This window comes from Strongylocentrotus purpuratus, unplaced genomic scaffold (assembly GCF_000002235.5).
Source record: "Strongylocentrotus purpuratus isolate Spur 01 unplaced genomic scaffold, Spur_5.0 spur5_scaffold_14, whole genome shotgun sequence".
NCBI lineage: Eukaryota > Metazoa > Echinodermata > Echinoidea > Camarodonta > Strongylocentrotidae > Strongylocentrotus > Strongylocentrotus purpuratus.
The window spans coordinates 37,249,791-37,265,126 of record NW_022145599.1 but is presented as its reverse complement, the minus strand read 5'-3'; the positions used below and the strand labels follow the sequence as shown (position 1 = coordinate 37,265,126).

General features: G+C 35.7%; 1 protein-coding gene across 5 annotated transcripts in view; it reads left to right on the top strand.

The window, feature by feature from the left end:
• ABCC1 (ATP-binding cassette, sub-family C (CFTR/MRP), member 1) overlaps window positions 1-14,944 on the top strand; it is a 49,758-nt gene extending 34,814 nt beyond the window's left edge. For 4 of the 5 annotated variants that reach the window (XM_030983889.1, XM_030983888.1, XM_030983887.1 and 1 more), the window contains exons 23-30: window positions 6,488-6,687; window positions 7,244-7,370; window positions 7,715-7,816; window positions 9,431-9,577; window positions 10,243-10,401; window positions 10,834-11,000; window positions 12,913-13,107; window positions 13,551-14,944. In XM_030983889.1, the coding sequence (XP_030839749.1) occupies window positions 6,488-6,687; window positions 7,244-7,370; window positions 7,715-7,816; window positions 9,431-9,577; window positions 10,243-10,401; window positions 10,834-11,000; window positions 12,913-13,107; window positions 13,551-13,662 (1,209 nt within the window). In that variant the 3' untranslated portion in view covers window positions 13,663-14,944. 5 annotated transcript variants of the gene reach the window in all.
• Window positions 14,945-15,336: the final 392 nt, after the last annotated feature.

The following is a 15,336-nucleotide window of genomic DNA, read 5'->3' as shown; positions in this document are numbered from 1 at the left end:
CAGTATGCAAGTCGTATGCAACACTGTGCAAGCTCCATGCAGCACTCATGATCTTGATGCCTTCAAAGTTCAGAGGCACAATGTACAATGCGCACAATTTCATATTCCATGATGATACGCACACACCAAAGGAGCGCATTGTACATGTGTTTGTCTGGGCTCGCACCTTGCATGATGTGACGTCATCCGATAATGCAAATGGCGGCTTGTGCGACTCCTTGTGTGTGTGTGTTTGTAATTTGGTTTTTACAGACGTTTATCAATCAAATATGATTATTTACGTCAGGGGACCGACATGTAACGTCACCATCCGATAAATATGATTCAGTTTCGAACCGGGGTCGTCTGAGTCAGTTTGTAGGCGAAGACAGAGAGCTGACCAAGTGAACAATTGCTTTTTGATTAGGTTTTTAATCAATTTCTCAACTTTATACTCATATTGTAGACCCCATCTTATAAAATTTGGTTAAGTGACAACGAGACGGACAATGAACTCGACAAGTCTTGTTCATTTTCCTAATGTGACTTAACCTGCGTGCAGTGCATATGTACTAATGCACTCGCAAACATATATTATTTGTATGTTATGTTTCCATACATGTAGTAGTTTCCTCCAGAATGCATCAAACAGTCAATCATACAATGCAGAAGGAGAAATGTAGCTGTTTTTCATTTAGGTGGTTAATGAAAAAAAGGGGGACAAGCTCCCTTCATCTCAGAATTTTGAGAAAATTAAACAGTATTGTAGAATGTTTCCAGATTTAAAGTTGAATGCCCCATGAATATATATAATAGTGTTCATACATGAATATGATGGCTAATATTATTCATAAAATAGATAAAACCCCCCTAACTTACTACTCCCTTGCCACTTTGACAGGCATGTGGATATATTGTGGAGATATGTTACTGTACACCGGCGCTGTCAGGGCTACCTCTCACATGCATCATACCATGGTTGTAAAGTGTCTCCGGTATCCGATGACATTCTTTGAGACATCGTTGAAAGGTCAGATGTTGAACCGGTTTGGTAAGGATGTAAACGAGATGGATACGAAGATGGGTGACAATATGAGGACCATGTTACTAGTAGCAACCAAGTACATCAGGACTATAGCAGTCATCTGTGCTGTACTTCCTCTCTTCACCATCATCATTCTACCTCTAAGTCTGGTTTTCATTTATATGCAGGTACTAATAATTGCTCTTGGCTTTTGTATGCATGTATCAGTACTTTTAAACTTTACAATGGGTGATTTTACACTCGATGTTGGTGTTGGTGTTGATGTTCAGAGACACATAATCAAGTTGTAATACAGCCATTCAGATTAATAGGCTTGTATCCTAACACTGCTATTGATAAGCCAACTTACAGTGGCTATACATCCTTTCAACCATAGACAACCATGCCATACACTCTAGCTGAAGCAATGGCTTTCTTGATGAAGAATTAAGGTTTTATTTAAACTTATCAATGATTACTGCAGTATCTCCTAAAGTCTCACTTTAGTTAATAAAGAACAAAACCTTCTTTGATCTTCTGAGTTTCAAGTTTTTATTTCACTTCTCATTGTTTTTTATTGCAGAGAATGCTGCATTATACTGTATAAAGAAATTTCTGCTTCCACCCGGTATATGTACATGGTACAAGAAATTATCCGGTGACTGTCAAGCTTAGTTTAGGAGACAACATTTGATAAAAAGCAATATAGTTGGTCAGCAACCTGAGCTGCATCATAAATTCACAGGTCAACCCTTTTTATGTTGTTTTATGTTTGGTGTTAGATTAGGATTGAACATCAATCAAACACTAACCTCAACTGGTGTTGAGTGTAAAATCACCCATTATAATTACAAATAAATGTATACAAATTCGTTATTTCTGCATTCAGTGTTTAAACAAATAAAAAAGATAAAAAAATAAGGTTAATCTGACTGTTGCACACTATTTATAATTAAATCAATTATATACACTGAACCATGAAAGGCCCCTAAAAACAATAAACATATGCATACTCATGCATCAGGATTAATCATATATAATCATCCTCTGCATTCAACAGTACATGGGTTGTATGGGATGTGCGATAATAAGCTTTTACGACGTCACAGAAGCAGGATCATGACTTATAACTCATTCATCATTATAACATGAATTTACATTATAGAAAGCGGCTGTTAACATGGACATGTGAAACACATTGTAAACAAAAAGAAATCATTCTGCATACATTGCGTCTGACATCTAATACATACGGTACATCTACTGTACATGCCATCGAAGACCATGTTTGTCTAAAATATAGAATTGTTAGAACAGGGTCTTAAATTTTGGCATTTTTAGATAGGTTAAGAACTTATAAAATAATTCAGATGTTCACTTTCTCCCCCATCCTACCCCCAAAAGAATGAGATGATAAAACATAACTAACACTGTTATTGCAAATATTAAGAACACTAAATTTTAGTCCAAAGAAAGAACAATTGTTTGTTTTCATGCAACGTCTATGTATAATATCTTTTACCAATAATTAAAGTTTGCCTCTTTGAGATTTGTTCCCTAGCAATGGAATAGTCCTTGCCTTTAAAGAGTTCATAATGTATCCATTCATCAATTATTTATCTATTTGCCGTTGTAATGCATATTCCAGTATACAGTAAATATCCCAGAAAAAATGAAAAGAAATCTTGTTTGCATATTATTTAATTTTGATTCAATTAAATGATTTCATTCTTTGACAGATAATTCTCATTCAATTTGCGAGCCAGAACAATTTAGCCCTAATCTAGCAACTAGCATGCTTTTTATGGCTATGTTTGAAATAATTAATTGCCAATATACTAGTAGATACATGTACATACTGATGTTATCAGACAGAGCTTACATCTACATGTACTTCTCAACATATATTACGCCTCCACTTCCACACAGAATATGAAACATGTATTTGCACAAATAGTTCATACTAATCGCATTTCTTTACATCATATGATCTCTAATTCATTGCATGATTTTTGGTGAATAATGATCATCTGAGCAAGCAATTTTTAATTATTCTGACCACTTTTTATTTGTTTTCACAATCTCCATATTCTCAGATGACAGGTACCAGTTTATTAATTTCCAAACAATTTTATCCCAGTGTAATGACTAACTTGTTATCCTATGTTTAGGTCTACGGTGTCTTGTTTTTGTTTCTCTGGTAAATCCATGAAATTGTGATCCGTTTTGATAATTTCTGTCTTGCGATTAATTTATTATGAGTATTTCTCTCTTCAAACCCTTATTTTATACGTTTATTTATCAATTTGTTTACAGAAGACTTGATGGAAAAATGATCCTAATCGATGTTGTATGAAGCCTTTTTGAATTTTTATGTTCATCAAATTTTATTTCACTCATTTTCTTCCACAAAGCCATTCACAAAGATTTCTCTCCATTTTGCTATTCATCTCAGCTTCCAATTTACTAAATAATAAGCTCTGGTTATTTGCTATTAATGCTGGTATTTAATGAACCATTTTGTGAGTCTCTCACTTCATCTTTTTGAATACTCAGAAATACTTCATTTGTGTCACAGTGCTGCGACCGGACTTACACTGTACCAGCTCTTATTAATCCCATCAAGTATCATGTCATTGTGGGATGCCAGTGCATATTAAAGATGTTTAGAAGTACTTTGGCCTGTTACGGGAAACTGTAGAGGTCTAATGTGCGGACATCCATTGAATATGATGAATGTCTATGTTGGAAGCGGATGTTCATGAATGTGAACATGGACTTCTGATGGTTTCTTGAAACTGCCTGTGGTTTTAAAATCACATGGTCTAGGCCTGCGTTTTTCAACCTGGGTGCCAAAGACATCTCTAAGGGTTCTGCGAGAGAGAATTTTAGCAATACAAAAGAGTATTTAATTTTATGAGGAAATAGCATTTTAAAGGTAATCAGACAAGTGTTTATTTCTTGCTCGCTCGCAACCTGTAGAAACATGATGAAATCAGGCAGCGTGCCTCCATGAGCATGCCTCCAAATCTGAGCAATGAAGTGCCCGAATAGCCTTCTATTTCAGAACAAAGTTCCAAAAATATATATCATATCTTGTCTATTGACTTTACATATTTGCGCTGGGCTCGCTTGCTTCACTCGCTCGCTACATTTAGAAACGGGATAATTCCAGGCAATGAGATCTCAGAATGTCCTAAGATTCGTGCATTGAGGTGACTGCACATAATGTCTCTTCAATTCATTCACGACAAGGTGTGCCAAAAATGATCCTTGAACAAGCTTCATATTCAACCATACACAGCATTCAATTTAACCTGCCAGTTTATCAAAATATGATGTCCAGTTGTACATTCTCAAATATGGGTGTTGCGCTCATAATCATGCATTACAAAACAGCATCATCTGATACCTCCCTAGTTAAATACATTTACAGCAGTATATCTCTTTAAAATGAACAAGTTTATTTTTTGGTATTTGCCTGAGTGAGAGTTCTTTAAAAAAACACTTTTATTTAGCTGAAATAATTTAAAGGTGAGCTTTGATAATGTGTAAAAAGGGCAGTGAATTTCATCTTGACTGTGTTGCAAATGAAAATAATGCAGAACAGTTGTGAAATTTGATTTCACACTTTTTTACCAAAATAATGAATAAACATTTGTTCATTTTGAAAAGATATACTGTTTTACATACAATCTGCTCACTTACTTATACAAATAACGTAGCATATCTACCCTCTCGCTCCATTTCATAAATTGTACATAAAAATATTTACCATTGCAAAACATCAAACTAAAATTCATATGCTTTAGCAGTCAACTGCATCATCTTATACATATATAACGTAAACATGCAAATCACACAGATAATACCAAGAAGAACATCATATTACATGTACAATCCCATAGTGATAATAATGTATATCATGTTTAAAATGCTTGTATATTTATTTGGTTAGCTATATGGATACCTATTACTGCACGTCATGCTGCTCTGCACCCCTTTGTATTTCATCCCTTCCCAATATTATCTGTATTTGATCGACATGTTTGCTTTGCTTTGCTTTGCTTTTACCCACTACCTAATATTTGTTTTCAGAGACACCACTAACCTTGTTTGACTGGTGAGAGAGGGGTGTGGGACCTAATTGGCAGACAAGTAATACAAAGATTCGTCAATGAGCTAGAAAAAAAATGTATTGTCAGATCTAACATTGGTAAAACAGGAGAAACGGTCCTGAGATTTTCAATTTTTAAAAATTATTGTGTTATAATATATTTTCTGATCTGTCATTGAGGCGTGAACAAAAGAAATATTCTATTTTGTTCACATAATCTCTTTTTTTGTGGGGATATCACACACTCCCCTATCCCACCCCTTTAGGGGTGCCTCTAGCCCTGGGTGCTCTGGGTTTATATGTTTCTAAAATGTTGTTATTATTATTTTACCCAATTCCCATATGATTTGCTTTGCATGAGTGGCTATTAATTTGATGTTTGCTCAAAAAGTTTGCAGCACCGTTTTGTAAGTTATATGTTACAGCCTTGTTCAGAAATGACGTGGTAAAACCACATCTCTAATAATGAGACAAAACTCAGGTCTTTGTTGCATGCACTTGCCATCTATTTACACGCTTTAAGAAAAGCTGCTGAGGATTACCTCTTGATATGTGAACATGCCTTAATGAAGGATATTTTTATATCACAACTAGAACAGAAATTGTCTTTTGGAAATATTAGAATTTGCTCGTGAAAATATTTGCTTTGATTCATAAGTTAGCAGCATATCAAATAGTGCATGCATACAGTTGTCTAGCATAGATGTACATCTATCACATGTTTTTGGCTTGCCTTTTATAATTGCACAAATGTATTTTCAATGTTTGATTGTCTGTTTTATTAACTGTTTTGTTAAACTTCATCATGTTGTTTTATATTAATTCTTATAGTGAAATTGAATATACTGTACACGTATCTGTAACGGCATTGACTTTCAAATTATATGTAGAGGAGTATGGTAACTTGAATGGAAGCAGTCGCACTAATCCCCAAAGCCTGTGAAAAGCAGGCCAATTTTACCCCATCTACATGTAGCCTATGCACAGAAAATGGTTAAAAAGAAGTGATATAACTTGACATTTCAAATAACACCCCCACCCCCTCCAAAAAAAAAGAAGGTCAAAACCATCCATTGATAAGGTTGTTAGATGCCCCTTATAAGTGTAGTGAAAATTTAGGGAAATTTGAAATTTAAAAAGTTTATTTATGAAATAGTAAACCAGAACAAACAGTTCTATGATCACTTTACAGTTAATTTGTATAAGTAGCAAAGTTGTTTCTGCCAAAAATAATGTTTTTGTTTAATATATTTACAATATAAACTATAAAAGCAATGCTTTAAAGGGTCATTCAATTTGAGAAAAACAACTATCATTCAATTGTCATCATGTAATGATATATTTATTATTATGTTATCTTTCTCTAGCGGTTCTACATCTGTACGTCCCGTCAGCTGAAGAGACTTGAGTCAGTGTCACGCTCACCCATCTATTCACACTTCTCTGAGACGATCGTTGGTACAAGCACCATCAGAGCATATCAATGTCAGCAAGACTTCATCAAACACAATGAGCAGCTGATTGATAACAATCATATCACATACTACCCTAATATCATCTCAAACAGGTCAGATTATGATTTCAAATGATTTTTATCTTTCTGAATCTCGTTCATTTTCTCTACCATTTTCCACTCAGGGCCCTGTATTACAAAGAGTTGATATCAATCGCAACTTCAATCGCAACTATGTACATAACAGATAGGAGATTGCAAACTTGGGATTGATTTGGATCAATCGTAACTCTTTATTAGACAGGGCCCAGGTGTGATTTTCTAATTGTTGTATTTGTCCATGTCTTTGTCAGTTGTCAGACTCACACACTTTTGTGTTATTTTTGTTGTGTGTGTGAAATTGTCACTTCTCCTTCACTTTACCCTGCGGTCATTACTTTTGTAAGATGTAACATGTTATGTTTTCTGTCTACAAGTGTATATTGGATGTCTGTCTGTGTCTCTCATTTCTCTGTTTCTGGACTTTCTGTCTTTTCTCTCTCTGTTTGCATCTGTAATTAAGTTAAATTTCAGTTTCAATGATAATCAAGATAGTAGTCGATGTACTTTGTACATGTTATGAAAACATGCTTTCTTATTTTGACAAATGTTACTCTGCATATAATTGCAGATGGCTTGCCTTGAGACTAGAGTGTGTTGGGAACTGCATCGTATTCTTTGCGGCTCTCTTTGCAGTGATTGGTCGATCCAATCTTAGCTCAGGCATCGTAGGATTGTCCATCAGCTATGCCCTGCAGGTAATCTTTCATTTTATTTTATTAATGACCCACTGCACTACATATACCTACTTGCTCCCTCTATGTAGCAAACAATGCCTAATGGGTGACCATTGGTTTATTCCAACTGGAATAGTGAGACATTGAGTCCTGTTCTTGTACATTATGTATAGTAGTCAAACATCTTTTAGTCAGGACTATCCAAACAATTGAATAACTGCAGGTTGGTGCATTACCCAAACAAAGTATGTTAGAATTCCAAACTCAATCTCTCAAAATTGTCAATACGGGTATCATATTTTTGTGCTGTATCTAGATGACCATTAAAAACTGTATGCTCTATATTCTCTGTGTTGATATGACAGATCACCCAGACATTGAATTGGATGGTGCGAATGACCAGTGAGCTAGAAACCAATATTGTTTCTGTGGAGAGAGTCAAGGAATATTCTGAAGCACCGACAGAGGTAAGAAACCGTCTTTCCCCTCCACAGCAGGGTGTTTAACCATCTAGGTGATGAGCTGTCTAGGATGATAGCTGGTAATCTTGTAGGACAGCTATCACTTAGGAGGATTGTATGTTGATTACCTATCTGGGATGATTGTATATTGATTACCTATCTTGGATGATTGTATGTTGATTACCTATCTGGATGATTGTATGTTGATTACCTATCTTGGATGATTGTATGTTGATTACCTATCTTGGATGAGTGTTGATTACCTATCTTGGATGATTGTATGTTGGTTACCTATCTGGGATGATTGTATGTTGATTACCTATCTTGGATGATTGTATGTTGATTACCTATCTTGGATGATTGTATGTTGATTACCTATCTTGGATGATTGTATGTTGATTACCTATCTTGGATGATTGTATGTTGATTACCTATCTGGGATGATTGTATGTTGATTACCTATCTGGGATGATTGTATGTTAATTACGTATCTTGGATGATTGTATGTTGATTACCTATCTGGATGATTGTATGTTGATTACGTATCTTGGATGATTGTATGTTGATTACGTATCTTGGATGATTGTATGTTGATTACCTATCTTGGATGATTGTATGTTGATTACCTATCTTGGATGATTGTATGTTGATTACCTATCTGGGATGATTGTATGTTGATTACCTATCTGGGATGATTGTATGTTAATTACGTATCTTGGATGATTGTATGTTGATTACCTATCTGGGATGATTGTATGTCATGTTGATTACCTATCTGGGATGATTGTATGTTGATTACCTATCTGGGATGATTGTATGTTAATTACGTATCTTGGATGATTGTATGTTGATTACCTATCTGGATGATTGTATGTTGATTACGTATCTTGGATGATTGTATGTTGATTACGTATCTTGGATGATTGTATGTTGATTACCTATCTTGGACGATTGTATGTTGATTACCTATCTTGGATGATTGTATGTTGATTACCTATCTGGGATGATTGTATGTTGATTACCTATCTGGGATGATTGTATGTTAATTACGTATCTTGGATGATTGTATGTTGATTACCTATCTGGGATGATTGTATGTCATGTTGATTACCTATCTTGGATGATTGTATGTTGATTACCTATCTTGGATGATAAACCTTAGACAGCTATAACTTCTGTGATTGAGGACAGTGGCCACATTCTATTTTGTTGGGGTAATTGTCGTTCAAGGATGTAGATGTAATTACTGTCTGTTCATATTATCTAATTTCTTTTTCATACTACGGGTGAGACAAAGGAACTTCAATTAATGATGATACACTATTGATAGTGTTAAAAAGATGAAATTAGACATGAGAGAGAAGAGGAGAGGGAGAAGGAAAGACAGAGAAAATGTGTGTGTGGGTGGGTGTGAGAGAGAGAGAGAGCGGGAGGAATCAACAAAAACATTCTTTTGAGTGAATGAAAGAAAGGAAACAATATATATTCTGATAAAATGACATCACGATAATGAGAAGTTATATTCACAATGAGGTGTCTTATATTCACAATGAGGTGTCTTATATTCACAATGAGGTGTCTTATATTCACAATGAGGTGTCTTCTTTCTTCCACATTTAGGCAGCTGCTATAGTAGCAGACAACAGACCTGCAGAGTCATGGCCTGATGAAGGCAAAGTAGAGTTTATCAACTACAGTACTCGTTATAGAGAAGGGCTTGACCTTGTCATCAAAGGAATCAATTTTACTGTCAAGCCTGGTGAGAAGGTAAGTCCTCAGATATACATGTATTTTGAAGAGGTCCATAGGGCAATCCGTCCTTTATTAATTTTATGAAACAAACTAATGCCAAGTTTGTAGGGATTCTAAGTAATTGCACACTTGAGGACCATGAAGTGCAAAGCCCATATCCAAGTTTAGTCTAAGATGGAGTTCTACAAAGTACAGCTGAGGTCTAAGGTTAGACATGGAATGGATTCAGTGTCATGTTTAACTGAATCAGTAGAGTATAATGTTTGTGGAATACTACAAGAAGGAGAGGGTTATGTTATTGCCATGGTTATACTATTACTTTTACCTTGTGCAAAAGTTATTGATGCTAGCCACTTTTACAGTCTCTATAATGAGTTACAGTATATAGTTAAACAGTACCTAACATTTCGTATGGTCCTTTGATATGAATATGTATCACCTCCTACTAATCTGAGCTTCAGTGTTATTTGTTTGTAAATATGCATTTGCCACCATCAGATTATGTTGCACTATCTTACGCCCTGGTGCATTAATTGAAACTTTCTGCAAACCAATGACCAAATACAGTAACGAGTACCAATGCTTTTAACTTTCAATGAGCATGAACATGTTCATTTCTATGTGTGAGTGTCGCTGTAGAGTGCATGTACCTGATGGATTTGATCTCTGTCTGTTCTCAGGTTGGTGTTGTTGGAAGGACAGGAGCAGGGAAATCTTCTCTGACCATGGCTCTCTTCAGAATCATTGAACCTGCTGAGGGTCACATTGAGATTGATGGTGTGGACATCTCATTGATTGGTCTCAAAGATCTAAGGTCTAAGATCACCATTATACCTCAGGTAAGATACATGACTCAAATCAAATTTGACTCTGAGATTGATATCTAATCTATTCATCTCAAACTGTGCTAACCATATATTTTGGGGCGTGTGTGTGTGTTGTGTCTGTGCGAAGATTGCTAACAAAGCATTAGATATCTTTCAAAGGCTTGTATGAATTTGCATCACAATTCGGGATTTCCCTAAATCATTTTAAATCAAAGAAATGTTTCTTATCACATGATACTGAATTTAAGTGGCAAAGTGTAGAGATCATAGTCTCCATTATCTTATTATGATGAGCAATATGTACATCTTGACAGAGTTAGAAATAATGTCATCTGCAATTCTGCATGAATTTCAAGTATTATTAATTGTATTTACCTTCAGTAAATGTACTAGCCTAAAATGTACATGAATAAGTATTGTTGATAATATGTAACCCATTTGTAGGATCCTGTCCTGTTTGCTGGACCTCTACGTATGAATCTGGATCCATTTGAGAGCTATACTGATGATGAGGTCTGGCTAGCTCTTAGACTGTCTCATCTAGCAACGTTCATCTCTAGTCTTCCTGAGGGATTGCAGTATGAGTGTGCAGAGGGAGGAGAAAACCTCAGGTCTGTCATCTTTTTTTTTCTTTCATGATCTTAAGAATGATAATACAGTCAAACCTGCTTTTAATAGGGACCACCTGTCTTCAACGACCACCTGTCTACAAAGATAACATTTTTAATTTCCCTTGGAAATGGTTTCTCATTGAAACATGTACTAAAGGAACCTATCTACGAAGGCCACTTTTGTGTTTCCCTTGGGCGGCCGCTATAGACAGGTTTGACTGTAATAATATTATGCATTTGTATTGCCCCATCTCTCTAGAAGTTCTATTCTGAGGCGCATAGTCTGACTGATATTTCACTCATTTCAATGAAGGCACATTGTTGTTCAAATTGTAGCTCAGTCAGGATTCTACTCAAATTTAAACCTGTTGCTCGTCTTAAGCTTTTGTTCAAAATCGGCTTTAACAAAGGAGTTAGTCTGAGTTCCTGGGGCGGTATTCTGAACCCTGTGTTATCTCTAATATTGTTGTATCTTTGGAGATAAGATAAAGTTGGTATTCTGAACATTGTTGTAACTTTTGTTGTATCTTTTGTTGTATCTTTTCTCTAATCTGTTTGGTTGCGCCTGAGTTCAATCTTTGGTGTGCTTGTAATTGTGCTTATTAGTAATAAAATGGCGCTTAATCCTCATTTGCATATACGCACGAGAGATAATATGACACGATAATTGTATTCTGAAAATTGTTGCATCTTTTATCTTATCTTATCTTGCATGGTATTTACAACAATATTTACAACAGGTAGGGGGTTGTTGTATCTTTCGTGTTGATATAATAGCGGTAATATTTCTTGCTCAGAACCAACTTCGTGCCAATAGACGAGTTAGGAGAAATTGTGTGTTGACCGGAAACATTACAGATGAGAACTTTCTAAGAAATTACATGCTAGGATATGATGATTTTAATGCTCTCATCTAAACCTATATAGTGAAAGCGTGATTTTTCTTCATGATCCACATGCCACAGTGCATATGATGACGCGTGCAATGAGCGCTAAAAATAACTAATTACGCCCAAGATTATTATGCACTAGGCGCATTTTCAGATAAGGCATAAAGTATTCCTATTGGTTGACCTACTTATCATGCTTATATAAAACAGATTTTGATTGGTAGGGTCCATACAAATGGGCGTGTCAACAGTGGTCAAAGATAAGATAGAGGCGGTCCTTCAAGAGATAACACGGATAAAATGATGTTCAGAATACCAACTTACAACAATATTAGCGCTGTGTTATCTCTGGAAGATACAACAAAAGATAACACAAAACTTACAACAATGTTCAGAATACCACCCCTGGTGTGATTCCTCGTGGGGACCAGTGACCAGTGACTTACGCCCTTTATGGCCTGGTCACACGTAGACGACGAACGGCCGGCGCATTGAAAATCTGAAAAAGTTGTGAGCCCGACTTTTGTCAGAATTTGGGAGAAGTTAGCGCGTATACAGGGCGTGTGCTCTGCGTTGGTCTGGCGCGCTCCATGCATGTCTGGCGTCCTTTTGGCGTATACATTTAAACATGCTCAAGAAATCCTGATGCACACAGCGAATGACGAAGAATGCATAGCGTTGGTCCAGCGTTGGTCCAGCGCGCTCGATGAACGAGTAACGCATGATGACGCACACCTAGCGAACGACAACGCACTGGCCAAAATTGCAAATTTCCTATGCGCTGGCCGTGCGTCCCCTTTGTGTGACTGGGCCTTGAGCAAGACACATTACTTCTCTTCATCATGGTAGTGTTTGGTTACCCAGTAGGATGCGATTGTCATTGTGATAATGTAAGCACTTTGGTCAGTTGTAACTAGTGAATTGCTTGATGTGAAACAGTTCTTATTATTTGGATGAGGCTGCTTTAATTCCTATGTCTGAAACGACTTTAAGCTAATCAATATTGTCTGCTTACCTTTCAGTGTTGGTCAGCGGCAGCTGATCTGCCTTGCGAGGGCGCTGTTGAGGAAGAGCAAGATCTTGGTCTTAGACGAAGCGACTGCAGCAGTGGATCTAGAGACGGATGATCTCATCCAGACTACAATACGAACAGAGTTCGCAGAATGTACAGTCATCACAATAGCACATAGGATCAACACTATCATGGATAGTACCAGGTATGATGCTCAAATTTGCAACTTCAATCTTTCTGTACTCTTGGCAGGAATTCCTTCCTGATATTTATATATAGTAAATTTAATGTTTGGATTAAAAGGGGAAGTCCACCCTGATAAATAGATGGTATTGGTAAAATCGAATGTTATTTCAAGCTGAATGAAACAAAGAATAGACTCAGATCTATAATCCATTTGTCCTTAATAAGGATTTTATGTAAAATGATAACCTACCAAGACATGAGAATTGTTTAGGTAATATATTTGACAAATTTGTATAGTCATTTGTATTATGGTCTTTTAATAAATATCTTTTCAGTTCAGTGTTTGTAATATGTTATGTATTTCTCTTTCAGTCAAACAGTGATTTGTTTCTCTAAGTTCTTATTTCTCTCTCTCTCACTCACTCATTGTGTGTACAATCATTCTATTTTGTGTCCATGTAGAATCTTAGTGATGGATGGAGGAGAGATAGCAGAGTTTGACACACCCACCGAGCTACTTACCAGTGGAGGGATCTTCTACACTATGGCCAAAGATGCAGGACTTACCTCATAGTACATCTAGTGTGAAGTCTACCCCTTTGACTCCCATCAACTTTTTACATGACTGAGTTGGTATGTGAAGAGTTCTTTAATAGGGAATATTGTGTGTATGAAATGGCTAGAATTTGTGAAAGAGGTTTAATTAATATATGGTCTAAATCATAATTTAAACATCGTCCGTGGACTGCAGTAAACGTAAAGAAGTGTTTATCAGCAAATGGATTGCTTGCCCTTTAGATGTAAGATCATATAGGTTCTATGCTTATGGCGTTTTAAACCATGGCTTACAATTAACCTCTTTTGTGAATTTAAGTTAGTGTGTCAACAGTGACACTGTATTTATCTTTAAAACAGTCATGAAAACACCATACTGAGAAAAAGCAAAATCTTGTGCAAGCTTACAGTGACATAATCTCTCCATTAACATTATATTACCTCAATGTGTTGGGTAGATTCTACTTTATTTGCAGGTTAAAACCATTTTGTGTGAACTGGTCGTCGGGAGTGATTACTTCATTTAATACCAATGAGAGTTTTATTGACATGTTCACTTTTTAAAACAATGCCTGTATGGAATGATCCTTTAGAAAATGAGTTTTCTTGTGTGTGCAATCTTTGGGCACGTGTACATATTTGTAAGAGGTAACGTAGTGAATCTCTTCTTACAACTCGATCTATTTGCAGTGCTTGCCTGAGGAAATTGAAATTGTATAATATTGATGTTTTGTATTTTCTTCATGATGCCTTTATTGTACATGTACCTCCTCCATCATCTACCAAAGATATTATACAGCAAGTTATTATGATGGTTTAACTTTGATGAATAAGTTTTTAAATGCCAATCAAACCTTTGTTGATTTTGATAAGAGCAAATGAATATGAGAAACAGACTGGTGAAAGTTTTTTTTTTAATGGGTAAGTTATGAAAGTTATGAATGATTGTGAGTTGAGATCTATATGAATATCAAACTGGTATTATGACTATAGGGATATAGTGTCATGTAAGATTGTTCTTGCATTCGTTCATCCATTGAGATGTTGTAATTTCTATTACCTCCTAGATAAAACTTTCCACCAATTGTACTCAGAATTTAATTGAGAACATGATGTTTAATGAACCTCTATTAGTCTAGAAAGAGAAAGAGAAAAAGTGATGTTTTGGCCTTTCACTGTAGCATTCTGACATTTCACTTCATTCAGAATACAATTATCAGCAAATCAAGAATTCTGTCTAAACATTAATTTTAAATTGTTGAATTTTCACCAATCTGTTTCTCTGATTTTTATGCTTAAAGGTAAAGACCAGTTATGGTCATGCGATTGCATTGTGAAAGAAACATTGTGGAATCGATCAGAAAAGGTTGATCATCTAGCATCTAGCATCTGCAAGGTTCTGGAATCATCAAAATGATAAGAAATTTGGCTCATTCTTCGTAAAGTTACAAGCACTATACACAGAAAGATGTATATGGGACTACCCTATCTCTCTCACCAGACCATGAGAGAAATAAATTTACCAAATATATGAATTAGTAGGCAGTTTCCCGGCAAATTTTTTATCATCATGTATTAGTCAAAACATATTCTTTCACATGATTGGTAATGAGAGCTTCCATTTCATTTTTTGAAATTGGGGCGTTGCCAATACTGGTCTTTACCTTTAATGAAATAAAATCTTGAGAGATAG